The sequence below is a fragment of the Mauremys mutica genome, chromosome 5, assembly GCF_020497125.1.
Source record: "Mauremys mutica isolate MM-2020 ecotype Southern chromosome 5, ASM2049712v1, whole genome shotgun sequence".
Taxonomy (NCBI): Eukaryota; Metazoa; Chordata; order Testudines; family Geoemydidae; genus Mauremys; species Mauremys mutica.
Genome location: NC_059076.1, coordinates 95,517,669 through 95,532,263, shown reverse-complemented (window position 1 = coordinate 95,532,263; position 14,595 = coordinate 95,517,669). Strand labels below are relative to the sequence as shown.

At 43.8% G+C, this 14,595-nt stretch overlaps 1 protein-coding gene across 3 annotated transcripts in view; it reads right to left on the bottom strand.

The window, feature by feature from the left end:
• CORIN (corin, serine peptidase) overlaps nt 1-14,595 on the bottom strand; it is a 281,826-nt gene that overhangs the window by 82,969 nt on the left and 184,262 nt on the right. For all 3 annotated transcript variants that reach the window (XM_045019311.1, XM_045019312.1, XM_045019313.1), the window contains exons 7-8: nt 7,713-7,820; nt 442-552 (exon numbers count right to left, since the gene is read on the bottom strand). In XM_045019311.1, the coding sequence (XP_044875246.1) occupies nt 442-552; nt 7,713-7,820 (219 nt within the window). The remainder of the gene's footprint in view (nt 1-441; nt 553-7,712; nt 7,821-14,595) is intronic.

Sequence of the window (14,595 nt, the reverse complement as noted above, 5' to 3'; positions counted from 1 at the left end):
TGAAAATCTAAGTACACTACATACACTGGATCACCCTTGTCTACAAGCCCCCACTCAAAGAATTCTAGTAGACTGGTGAGGCATGATTTCCCTTTATAAAAATCATGTTGACTCTTCCTCAACAAATTGTGTTCATCTATGTGTCTGATAATTCTATTCTTTACTATAGTTTCAACCAATTTGCCTGGTACTGAAGTTAGGCGTACTGTCCTGTAATTGCCAGGATCACCCCTGGAGCCCATTTTTAAAAATTGGCATCACATTAGCTAACCTCTAGTTTAACTATGTTTGCCACAGTATGTTACCCGCAAGGACATTTACCACTTACTAAGCTATATGAAATCAAATTACCTTAAATTCTTGTCTTTCTAGCAATATTCCATCCTTAACATTTTGTTAAAACAATACTGATATGGAGACTAAAGAAATTAGGTAACTTACAGCAATTGGCTTCATCTGACTTGTCTATACAATCATGGTCACCATCACATACCCAATCTACCGTTATACATCTTCCATCTCCACATCGATGTTGCTTCAGTGGATTGCAATCTGATGAAAAATTAGGAGAGGGGGAAAAAAAAGAAAAGAAAAAGAAAAAAATTAATACCAATTGTGTAATTCCTATTTCTCTGCTTGACAATTCCATGCTCTGAAAAGGTCATTATCATTACAAATTTGGCAATTTACTGTTAGATTAACTACAGTACACAAGGTTACCAAACCTGCAGTATTACTTAAACTATTTTATACTTATAGTAAATGCCTTGAACAAGGCAAAAACTGATGTAAAGTGAGGTCAGAATGCTGAGAGAGATGGAGCTTGCACCAGCTCTCTAGTCACTATTAACACTAATTAGGTTCCTAGAGAAGGCCTAACTGGTCAGAGATGGGCCTGATTAGGCAGGGGTTAGGAAGTTGTAACCTGAAGAATTATTACACTTATAAGACTATGTATTGGGGAGCAACATGTACTTGTTACAGATAACTGGTTCTTTTCCTAGGCATCTAATTAGAGTTAATTGAGAAGATGGTTATTTGATGAAACACACAGAAACTTTATTTAATACAGACAAGTATAATTGACATAGTAGGAAAGAATCAATATACATAAATATAAGGATAAGATAAGTGCAGTAGAGTGGTTTCCTGTATTGTTCATACTTACAATCTTGCATGGTGCATACTCACAATTTATGGAGACCATTGAAAACCAAGATAGAAGGGAAAGTAAGTGGAGCCCATCAGATGGGAGGTCCTGATTCAGTTTATACCATCTCGGGGATGCAACAAACCCAAAGAAATGGGAACTGAGTGTAATATTTTATACCATTCCTTATGGTAACAGTATGGATATATACCATATTTGTTCCTTTACCCTAATTATTATAAGGACAAGAGCTGCCCCATCCACATGTGGCCTTTGGGGTGTCCGTAATTAAGCATCAAATATTAATATTCATGATTTATATACTTATTTTCTTAATAATTCCTATCTGTAAATGAGGTCTAACTGCTTACATACTCCATAGCAACCTCATTGCCAAAGCCCCCTGTGATGGGATTCCTGGGGTGAAACCTGGACTCTGGGACCACTGAGCCCTCCAAGCCTACCAGCCTGAGCTGCTTCTCACATGGTCATGTTAATGTCAAGCTACAAGCCTCTGACAGGCACTGCATTTACAGGCACGGACACACCCAACTGACTTATGATCTCCCAGCTACTCAGGAACCATCACTAGGGAGGCTTTAGCCAATTCCCCCGCTGTCTTGCACTGGTCAGAGCCTGGGCAATGTAAATTCATTACTTAATTCACTACTTCTTCATAGGAAAGTGGATATGCACCAGCCTTTGAAACCCAAGCTGAGATTCCCCTAGCACTTCAACCAAAAACACACTGTTTTAGATAAAATATAAAACAGATGTATTAATTATAGAAAGATAGATTTTAAGTGATTATAAGTAATAGGCATAGAGATCAAAGTTGGTTACCTAAGAACTAAAAATAGAAATAGTCTAAATTCTAACTTTAACAGACTAAGCAAGATTTGAATCAAACAGTTTCTCACTCCACAGGCAGCTTACAGTTCCTCAAAACACAGACGGGGCTCCGATCCATCTGGGACCAGTATCCCTAGTTCCAAGTCTTTGTCTTCCAGATGATCTTCTGGATGTTGAGGTGCGGGAGAGACCAAGTGATGATGTCACTCTCTCTCTTTTTATACTTTCTTCCAGCTGCTAGAAAGATCCTTGCTGTGACATGGGGGTCAGGCAGTCCCCACTGGTCAAGCAGCCTCCATTGCATACATGCCTACTCTAAGGAGCCTCTGGGATAGTCAATTCTTTTTGGTGGGCCATCTACTCCTGTCTGGCCCTCCTTTGTTGCAACTGAAAGGCTGGCTGTGGGTGTCTCCGACCCTTACAACATATTTCAGCAGCATGTGTAGCAATACTTCATAACTTTACATACAATGATAGTACATATAAACCAACAGGAATTTTATTAATGTTCAACAAATCAAGAGTTTTAAAATGATACCTTGCTAGATATACTTTGTACAAAACATATCAACATATGGCAGTGGTGAATATGGGGGTTGCAGGGTGCTACGTTGAGCTGCAGAGTGTCACACACACCCTTCTTGCAGATCTCTGTGGTGTACTGTACCCATTTGCGGTTACTTGTTTGTCTCCCAGAAGGAGAGTGAAAAGTTTCTGACTTGGGGTTATTTCCTTAGATCTTTCACATTTCAGCTACACTTCAGCCGTTAGTAAAATTCCTTGTGACGGGGCGTGACTCACTACTCTGGTGCCTCCTGTCAGCTGTCTTGGGAATTAGCTCTTTTTGCCAGTGCACCCTCTTCTGGTGTTGCCTTGCTGCTGTCACTTCTGCTCTGTGAAGCATGTCACGCCCAGGACCATGGCATGCTCTTCAGTGACACAGCCATCCAGCTGTGCTGCACTCTGTGCTCCCCACTTCCAGGGGTATATCACCGTCCCTTAGTCCAGCCACTTCTTCAGTGGTGAGAGGGGTTGTGGGGAACCAGGGCCCACCCACTAGTCTGGGTCCAGACCCAGGGATGCTGTAGATGGCCACTGCTTGTGCCGCGCCCTCTGACTCCTCCGTAGGTTTCCCTGGGCCACTTCCCTGCGGCCCCAGCACCCTCTTTTCCCTTGCCTCAGAGCCACAGCCTGCAGCACACCAGGAGCTGCCTCTAGCTCCCTGGGTCTCTGCCTGCAGCACTGCTCTGTCCAGGGTGCTTGCTGCCTTCAGCCTGCAAGGCAGCCAGTCCACCTCACTCCTCAAACTCCAGGGAGGACTCCAGGGAGGACTGCTCTGTTCTGCAGCCCTTCTTATATGGGCCAACCCGGCCCTGATTGGCTGCTCATTACAGTCGCTCTGATTGGCTACATCCTGCGCAGCCCCCCAGGGCTCTATTAACCCCTTAGATCTTAGTGTGGGGCAGGCGTCCAATCACATTCCTGCACAAAACTTTCACCTAGTATAACAGACCCTTAACTCTAGCAACCTTAATAATCCATGTACTTATGTTCATCTATTTGCCCCCCATGCAAGTTCGAAGCTAATAAGCAATACAACCCTGTCACTCTTATAATGTAATTTTACCTCTAACAAGCATAAAATCACCCACAAGATGTGAGAGGGGACCATAGGTCATAAGATCAAGTCAGGGGTTAATGAGCTAATTAACCCATTAGCAGGCAAGTGCTTAAAAAGGAGCACAGGAAAGAAGTGCTTGACAAGGAAGGGGGAAGAGAGGAGGCTAGGAGAGCCTGACAAGGCAGCTCTTGGAGTAGAGACATCTCAGCCACTCACCCCTGGAAGAAAGGGCCAGAAAACAGTGCAAGGATGTGATTGCACTGATATGCACTGATAGAGGGACTGAGACACTGTAAATAAAGTACATGCTGGTGTTCACAAGCAGGAAGGTCTCAGAGTGGTCTGTGTTGGAGGAAGAGGTGGGGGTACAGCTGTTGTGACCTGTCACAATGTTACCCTAAGGCAACTGCCATGTTTCCAATAGTGACTACCGTACTATAGACCAATATATTTTTTCCTAATAAAGTAATTTAGGTTTATATTAACAAATGGGAAATATCTTGGACAGAGAATCTAAGCAGCTAGCACATGTAATTTTGTGCTCTATCCATATATTTTAGCATATTATTTCATAGACAGTTCTGAATATGAAATTTAAGGTTAAGTACATCGATTTAATTTGCAATTCCTGCATAGAGATGTCAGTATGATAAAGTATTTGTTCTCAAACTGAAATTCACAGAGCACTCTCAAATTGTCTGAAGAACTGCATCTCTCCTAGCATATCAACACCTGTTGAGAAATGATGTGTCCAATGGCCATGTGATATGGGTAGAGTGAGCAGCTGTGTTGAGGTCCCACAGAAGTACTAAAACCCACTGGTTTGGTAATTTTTTTTGTTTTGTTTTGTTTTTGACATTTCACTCAATTTCTAATAGATCATATGACTGGAAGAAATAAAATATTTCCGAGGTAAGAGATGAAACTGAAGACTCAAATAGTACATAAGGAATAGACTATAGTCTGGCTCCTCAGTGAAGTAACGCTCAGAGGACTGAAGAGACACCACCTTGGATGCCTCCTATTTTAAAAGAGTCTTGGAGAAACTCCAACAAATGAAAGAATTGCTGGAATCACTAGTGATCTCCAACAAGGATTTGGAAGACTTTGTGGCCAATATTGCAGAGAAAACAGGTCATGCTGAAGAAAGAATTTTGATGGCCAAAGATGCTGCACCACCAAAAAGAGGCCAAGGTAAAAGATTTTCAAAGAGATCTATCTGTCCCTATTGAAAGATAAGATAAAGGATTATGAACAGAGACATAGAAGTAACAATATAAAAATTTTAGGTTGCCATAAGACACAGCAGGAGGCAATGATACTCTGTTTGTGGAAACGCTACTTCTTCCTATTACACACCCAGCTGAAGACATCAGTTGAGAGTTGGAATGAACTCCCCAAACACTGGTTCCCAGATGAAAATAACTAAGATTCCCAGATAAACAAAGCATTCTTCAGAAGACTAAAGCTCTTGCGGTCTTATCTAGTATAAACACAGCTATTTATTTTGCCAGCCTTCTTGGCTAAGGTAGAGGGAAAATCTCTTTCTTCACTCCCACCATAAAATTATTTAGAAGTAAAAACAGATCTGCATTACATTATGGGACACATCATGATCCCACTAGCCTGCTAATCTTTGGAAGAGGCCAAGAACTTTCCATAAGAAAGCTCCAAGAAAAGACAGAAGTCTTAGCCTTATTTTGCCCTTTCATTATTCTGTTTCCTCAAGTAATGAAACTTTCTTTGTCGAACCCTTAGGAAAGGTTGAATATACAGAATACACTTGGTATAAAAGTTCTTGAGAGTATGTTAAAGATGAGGAAGAGAGAACGGGACACAACAAATCTGAGAGTAATCACTGTCAAACATTGTTTTTATGTCAGTGTTTTCTGTTATTATGCTATTAAATTAGGAAGTTTAACTTGTTTCCATTTTTCTAAAAAATTATTACCAACCATGCTACACAACTGAGCACCTTAATGGGGCCAGGATGTCAAGGTAAGGGCCTGATTCTACCAATTTAGCTCACCAGGAGTAATACCTTACAGCACAAGTAGTCCCTTTGATAGATTCCAATGGAAGTACTTGAGGATTAAGGAAAAATCCACACCCCTGAGAGATGTAGCTATGCCAACCTAACCCACAGTGTAGACAGTGCTAGGTTGAAGGAAGAATTCTTCCATCAACCTAGCTACTGCCTCTAATGGATGTGGATTACCTATGCCAATAAAAGAATCCCTTCCATCAGCATAGGAAGCGTCTACTCTGAAGTGCTACACCACTGCAGCTGCAGTGGTTTAAGTGCAGACATACTCTAAGGTCTGGTCTATACTTAAAATTTTTTGGAATAATCTTTTGGTTAGGGGTGTGATTTTTTTCTCCCAAAATAGTTATATCAGTAGAAAGGTGACTTATACCTGTATAGTTATTTCCCTTCCCCTACAGGAATAGCTATACCCTTGTAAAGCAACTGCATCTGGACTAGGGAGGTTAACTATACTTGTATCATTGAAGCAGTACAGCTTTTTATAGTAGACAAGTCTTTATTCATGAATAACTTTGCTCACATAAGAAATCCCACTGAAATATAGTAAATTCATAAGTCATATGAAGATTACTCACATGAAGAAAGCTATGCACAAGATTAAGTGCTTGCAGGATTTGGGCCTATTCACTGTGAGTAAAAGGGATCAGATTCAATGAAAAAAAATTACAAGAAAAAAATCAGTGGGACAGTTGTGGAGAGTTTTTGTTATTGCAGGTTACTAATGCCTGTTGTCCATCAAAGCAGCTAGTACTGCCTACTACTCAAAACCGACCTAACAGACTTGTGGTGGGCAAGACTGGAAGTATCCAGGGCAGTGAGGAGGAGATTACAATAACCAAGGCACAAGACAATAAACACTTGAACAAGCCGTTGGTAGACTATACAGAGAAAAAAGATTGAATCTTAGGGGCATTATATAGGATAAAGTAATATCAGGAAGACAAGATGTGATCAAAGCTGGACGGATTTTTTTTAATGAAAAGGTTTTTAATAAAAAAAGAGCTTTTGTCAAAATCTTTTTTCAATCAAATTTCATTTTTTATTAATTTTTCCATTTAAATATATTGAATACATTTTTTTAGAAAAAACATTTATTTGGTATTTTTGAAAATTTTTGTTTTGAAATTGTTAAAAAATGGACACCTTCTCTCCTCCCACTTTTCTGGGAGGTGAGATGAAAATGAAAGTAAAAGCTAAAAAGGAACAGTTTTCTTTATTTTAACAAAAATATTATTTTTCATGTTTAATGGTAGCTCTTTCAGAGAGAAGGTAGCACTTTCATTTTGTTTAACTTTTTCTCTCTGGCAAAAATTGGAAAAATAAGGTTTTTCTGCACTAACTCTTTAAATTTTGCCTCAGGAAACCATTATTTCCTGGTGGCAAAATTTCAAATGGGGACTTTAAAATTTCTATGGGAAAAATTCCCATTTTCAAGCCAGCCATAGATGTAATGTGGATTGTGAGACCAAGAGGATCTGTCAAACAAGACATTGAATAAGTGATCAGAGAGGTAGGAAGATAATTATCAGTGGAAAGAGCCTTGAAATTCAGTGGAGAACAGGATTTAAAGAGCAGTGAATGGCTGATGGTCAAGAAGGACAAGTCTGTCCTGCTACTTATGCAGGAAGAGTTTAGTCATAATGTTCTGCTGGCACCAATGATATGCAGCATTTTTAGGTTCTATTTTGTCTCATATGAGCTGCTGAATTAGCTGGAAAACAGACAACACAACTTGAATAAGTTTACAATAAATAACAAAGTCAACATTTCTTCAATAAAATATGCACCTGATTTGTATAAAACATAAAAATTGTGTAAAAATACCATTTGCTGAAAAAGCATTGAATGATAGAATTCTCCAAATCTTTTAAATTAGTTATGAAGAGCCACAAACTTTAATCTGTGTTCACTTCCTTGCTAAATAAAGTGGAACACACGGATATATTTCTGTTTCTGGTAAGTCTGGTAAGGGAAAAGATTCTGTCAGTTTAGACAATGCTATTATATTAAAGCTTTTAGAAAAATGTAACACTCCCACTTACCACAGTTTTGTTCATCACTCAGGTCTCCACAATCATCATATCCATCACAAACAAAGGTGTAATTGAGGCATTTCCCAGTAGCACAGCGGAACACATCATTACTGCAGTCTGCAAAACAAATATTTGTAAAGCACATCAACAAAACACTACATTGTGTTCTATGTTTACAGCACCACAGCAGTGATAGAGCAAGTTAAACTACATTAATAGCTACACACAACAGCTATATTATGGTAGTAAACACACATATAAGCCAACAACTATATTGCATAAGCACATGAGTTCATTAGAATCCAATATGGATACTGAATATAAGAAGAAGGATCAAAGACACTTTGTGGACCTTTTTGGCTGTAGCCAGGAAGAAAGTGTTGGGACATGCTTTCCCCCACCCACAAACCTGTCTGAGGCCAGGGCTCAGCACAACCCAGCACTCCAGTGCCAGGGCAGGATGCAGACCAGAAAGCACATGGAAAGACAGTGTGCAGCCCCAGCACTTCCCTGGTTACAGCCCCAGAGACCTGCCTGTGGCCAGGGACTTTCTTCCTAAAAACAAAGTGGTAAGCAGAATGCCTGCTGCCAATATCCGAATCCAATTAATATTAAAGTCAATGGAACAGGATCGGGTCCGAGCAAAATGTTGCCATTAAATGAAAGGTGTTAGTATACGGATCGCTATTAAGCAACAGCTACAGTTATTTACTGCTCAGAAAGTATGTCTCTTTGCCTCAAAATGGTGATAAGGTTAATTCTCAGTTCTTCCTACCATTCTCAGGAAATGCGTTGGCCAAATCCTCCGAAACAGTGAAGTCACTTTGCACCACACTGCACACACAACCTGGTCATTGATAAACATATATGTGGCCCAAGAAGGATTTCAAGCATAGGGAGATTCTCTGGTGATGAAAAGCCTACATAAAGATTGCTACCCTACCTTCTCTGCCAGTGACTGGAGGAAAGTGTGTCTGGCTGGGAAACTCACAGGTTGTTCCAAAGCCTGGCTATGGTTTCCGCCCCTTGTGGAATTGGTAGCAGAAGAAAATTAGCAGAAGCCTCAGGCTGCCCTAATATATGCCCAGGGACCAGCCCTGCATACCGTGACCCCAGAATCAGGCCTGATTTGTTCTGCACATTCCTTGGCTGAAGACAAGGGTCTGGGCCTGCTGTATCTTTTTTAAGATACAAACAACACACCTCTCCTGAAAGTTGAAGATAAGTGTAAGCACTGGAAATCTGCAAATGGAAAGATTGTGTTGGTTTGATGGGCTGGATCAAGCACTCACAAATCTTACACATCACATCTGTTATTGTACTAACAATGTTATCAAGACATAGATGAGCAAATTTTAACATTTTCCAAGGCATGACACAGTGCTTTGTGTGACAAGGCACCTCCTTTCTCTTGCCAGACTTAGCGCTTCCCCCTCTGGCGATGGCAGGGTTTGCCTTCCCTCTTCTGTGCTTCCTTAGTCCTATTTTCAGGGTAGGCCTGAGGATTGGCCCAGGAGGTGATCCTCCACCAAACAAAAAGGAAACAGTCTCATAAACAAAAAAATCACCCAGGGGGGTAACTTTTGCTGCCTCCTCACCGGTGCAGGGTGTCATCCTGTTGGTTGCTCTGGGGTGTCAGTCTTCCCTTAGCAGGCATCAGGTTTCATCTAGGGGAAGGAACACAGCCTCTCACCCTGGAGCGGCTTATTTCCCTGCTGCTACTAGCCTGGTAGCAGCTTGTCTGTCTGTCTCTCTCTCTCTCTTGTCCCCTCTTCTCTGCCCAGAGGAGGTTTTTTTTAAAGGCCTCAGGCAGCCCTTAATTGGAATCACTTGTCCCTAATTGACCTGAGGTAACGCCTTCTCAGCTTATAGGGAAGAGGGCCTTTAACATTCTGGGGCTAACATATTGGCCTACCAAGACCCTCTTGCAGCCATCCGGCCTCACTTTGTCACACAGACATATACCCCTGCTCAACACCATGGGTTTGGGCTACTTGGGTCAAAAAACAGTGCACCCTTGACAGGCCATCAGATTTGCCATGCCTGGTCCCTGACCTGTGTTGCACTCTGAAGTGGAAAGGTTGTAACAACAGGAACTCTCTCATTACCCTTGCATTTCTTTCTTTGTTCCAGTGCATCCATTTCAGGGAGGTATGGTTAGTGACGAGGGTAAACCTCCGTCCAAGTAGGTTGTATCTGAGGGTTTCCATGGCCCACCTTATCAACAAGGCATTCCTTCTCTACCATGGCATACCTTTGTTCTCTGGGCAGGGATTTCCTATTAAGGAATAAGATTGGGTGTTCTTTCTCTCTTACCATTTGAGAAAGCACAGCTCCCAACCTGACCTCAGAGTCATCCGTTTTCAGCAAGAACTCCTTCTTAAAGTCCGGGGATACTAGCACTGGTTACTGCAGAGGGCAGTCCTCAGATCTGTAAAAGCTTCCTCAATTGCGCTGGTCTATTTCACTATGTCTGGGCCCCAGGCTTTTATTAGATCCATCAACTGGTATGCTCTGGTAGCAAAGTGGGGAATGAATCGCCTGTACTACCCAGCTATTCCCAGGAATGCTTTGACCTGTTTCTTCCAGATCAGTATGGGGCCAACTTTGTATCACCTCTAACTTGCTCAGTTGGGGCTTCACTCTGCCCCTCCCCACTACATACCTAAGGTATTTGGCTTCTGCTAGCCCTATTGCACATTTGGAGGGATTCGCAGTGAGACCCATCTTCCTCAGGTTATCCAATACTGCTTCCACCTTTTCTAGGTGCGTCTCCCAGTCTGGGCTAGGTATGATGACACCATCAAGGTAAGTGGCCGCATACTTGCCATGTGGACGCAACAGCCTATCCATAAGCCACTGGAAGGTTGCGGGAGCCCCATGTAATCCAAAAGGGAGGACTGTGTACTGGTACAATCCCTCTGGTGTTGAAAAGGCAGTCTTTTCTTTGGCTTCCTTGGCCCAAGGGATTAGCCAATAGCCTTTGGTCAGGACAAGGGTGGACAAAAAAATTAGCTTTTCCCAACCGGTCGATTAGCTCGTCTATCCAAAGTATGGGGTCAAACTGGGACATCTCGTTTAATTTTCAGAAGTCACTGCAGAATCTCATGCTGCCATCTGGCTTAGGTACCAAGACAACTGGACTGGACCATTGACTATGAGACTCCTCAATGACTCCGAGCTCCAGCATTCTCCCAACTTCGGTCCTGATCTCCTCCCTTTTTGCCTCTGGGATCCGGTATGTCTTAACATTCACCTTTATTCCAGGATCCGTGACGATGTGGTCATGAATATCTGTGGTCCCGCCTGGCTTCTCGGAGAACATGTCATGGTTCCGTTCGATCATATTGATGACTTCTGCTCATTGTTCAGGGGTCAATTTAGGGGATATCCCTAACTGTCCCTGATGTTTGCTTTCTTGGGGTGATGTCACTAGGATGACCAAATGAGCTTCCATGTCTTGCCAGGGTTTCAATAGGGTTGACATGGTAGATCTGTTCTAGCTTCTGGTGATCAGGATGTTGAACCTGATAGCTGACCTCCCCAATGGCTTCTGTTACTTCATATGGCCCCTACCATCAGGCCAGGAGCTTGCTCTTAGCTGTGGGCTCCAGCACCATTACCCAATCTCCCACCTGGAATTTCTGGGCTGTCACTCGGCAATTGTAATACATCTATTGGGCCTCTTTTGCCTTCTCCATGTGTTCCCACACTATGGGGGACCTTTGGCTATCCTGTCCTTGATCTGCATCACATACTCAATGATGCTTCTTCCCTTGTTAGGTTGTTCTTCCCAGCCCTCCTTAGCGATGTCCGGTTTGCCGCAGGGGTGGCGACCGTTTAACAGCTCGAAGTGGGAAAACCCGGTTGAAGTCTGGGGAACCTTCCTTATAGCAAACATCAGGTAAGGTGTCAAGATATCCCAATTTTTCCCGTCCTGGCTCACCACTTTCTGTATCCTGTTCTTCAGTGTCCTATTAAAGCATTCAATGAGGTCATCAGTCTGTGGATGGTAGACTGACATTCTTAGGGCCCATATGTGGAGCACTGCACACAAGTCTTTCATCAACTTTGACACAAAGGGGGTTCCTTGATCTCACCCTAGAGAAAGTTTTGATTAATTCCTTAGCTATCGTCTTGGACACTGTGTTTCATAGGGGTATGGCTTCTGGATATTGGGTGGCATAGTCCAGAACAACAAGCACACTCTGATGGCCCCAGGCTGACTTCTCCAGTGGGCCTATCAAGTCCATGGCTATCCTCTTGAATGGGACTTTGATAATTGGCAGAGGTACTAAAGGGACCCTCAAGTGCAGTGCGGGGATATGCAATTGGAATTCTGGGCAGGAGACGCAATATCGTTGTACCTCCATATAAACTCCTGGCCAAAAGAATCTCCGTAGAATTCAATCAAGGGTCTTATCTAGCCCCAGATGTCCTCCAAATAAATGACTATGAGCTAGGTCCAACACTGCCCTATGGTGCCTTCAAGGTACCAAGAGATGCTCCACCTCTTGCTCTTGCAGTCAGACTACTCTATATAATAGGTCCCTTTTTATCATGAAATATGGCCCTGGTACTTGGGTTTTCCCCTCCACTGGGACCCCATTCACTTCAACTATCTCTTTTCTAATTATTGTATAGCAGATCATTGGCATGATCCTGCCCAAAATTCTCAAATGAGGGTCCAATATGCTCAAATTCAAGGGGACCTACTTCTGTTTCTCTCTCAGGGTTGCTCTCAGTGGAATTGGGTCCAGCTTCTAACCTATCGACTCTCTGCATCACCCCCTGCCAGCTGGACACAATTTCTTCCCTACGAGTGCAGCCTTTTGGTTCTGGGCCAAGATCCTGGTTCCCAACCTCTTGTCTGCCCTCCTTTCTCACCTAGTCTTCCAAGGCTTCCCAGTCGTAGAGAACAAGTCCTGGGCTAATTCACAGAAGACCGGGAGAGGGCTAGTTACTGGGGCCACTGTATTAATCCCGGGGTCACTACCCTCCTCTGACTCCTCTATGGGGAGTAGGCCTCCAAACCCTAAGAAGTCTCATCCAATAAGGACTGGATATGGGAATTTCAGGACCACCCCCACCATCACCCTTGTGGTATTCCCCCAGACCTCAATTTGTACAGGAATAGTTGGATAATAATTAACAGAACTATGTACACAGGTTATTCCAGTGCGCTTGGCCCGAGACAACTGGTCTTGCCCCACAAGTTTCCTTGAGACCAGCATGACAGCACTTCCAGAGTCCACTAATTCAATGTTCTGTATGCCATTCATCCTAACTGGCTGCATATATATATGGGGGGTCATCGCGACTCCCACGAGGTTTATCAAGCCACAAAGATCTTCATGATATCTCAGATTGCACTGCATGGGCTCCTCCACATTAGGGCACTGGGCCGCTATATGCCCCATTTCCCCACAAGCATAACACCTATATCCTACTCGAGCTATCCCTCTATTCTTTGGGCTAGTGGGCCTTACCTCATGATCCTTTCTCCCCAGGTCCCCAAGTCCCTTTGCGGCCTCAGGCCACTCTTCAACCTCCTTCCCCCCCTCCCAATATAGTTCTGCCTAGTGCTTCAGAAGCACAGGCCCTTGGGGCGGGGACTGGAATCTTGATCCAGCGCATCTCTTTCCTGGTAGTCCGAGAAAGTTCTTTGGCCATTAAGTGTCTCTCTAGAAGGGCAAATAATGAATCATAGGAGGAGGGTCATTTTGGCTGACCCATTCTCATAGATTTGGCAGTAGTCCTCTCTTGAACCTGTCCAAGACTACGACTTCCATAATTTTCTCCAGGTTGTGGATCTTGGGGCACAGCCAATTCCTCATCAGAGGGATCAGGTCGAACAGGTGGGACATCAGTGCTTTGCCATCCTGATACCTTCACTCATGGAACCTCTGAGCCCTTAGAGCTGTCATCACCCTGGACCTCGCCAGAATCTCAGCCTTCAGCTGGGGGTAAATGTAGCCGCTTCCACTGCCATGTTATAGTAGGCCTTGTGGGCCTCCTCACACAGGAATGAGGAGAGGATGCTGGCCCACTGGTCTTGGGGCCAGACCTCATGTTGGGCCATTCTCTCGAAGGCAAGAAGATATGCCTCCACATCATCTTCCAATGTCATCTTCTGTAGGTAACTACTTGCCCTTAGGGACCGTGTCCCATCATGGCCATGCATCAGAACAGTCAGGGCCTTCAGCTGGTTCATGACCTCCTTCAGGGTGGCTCGATCCTGGGCTGCTGGCACATCAGCAGTTAATTCATTTCCTGGTGTAGCTGTACTGACTCCTATTGGGCAGCCATCTAGACCCTGGTAGTCTTTTGTTTTGCTGCCGGGGCCTGTACCAGTGCCCTCACTATGTCATCCATTTTGGGGGTGGAAGTGATTTACCTTGCCCTGTGATGGTTTGCCATGAAGTCTATCCCACTGCTAACACCACGTGCGGCAAGGCACCTCTTTTCTCTCACCAGACTTAGCGCTTCCCCCTCTGGCAATGGTCGGCCTGAGGTAAGCAGCCCCTCTCAGGGCAGGGTTTGCCTTCCCCCTCCTGTGCTCCCTTAGTCCTAATTTCGGGACTGAGGGTCGGCCGTTAGGGTGATCCTCCACCAAACGAAAAGGAAACAGTCTCATAAACAAACAAAAAACCAGGGTGGGTAATTTTCTCTACCCCCTCACTGATGCAGGGTGTCATCCTGTTGATTGTCCTGGGGTGTTAGTCCTCCCCCTAGCAGGCACTCAGGTTTCGCTGTTTCCCCTATAGGAAGGAGCACAGCCTTTCACCCTGGAGCGGCTTATTTCTCTGCTGCCATTAGTCTGGCAACAGCTTTTTTCTCTCTCTCTCTCTCGCTCTCTCCCTTCCCGTCTTCTCTGCCCAGAGAAGGCTTT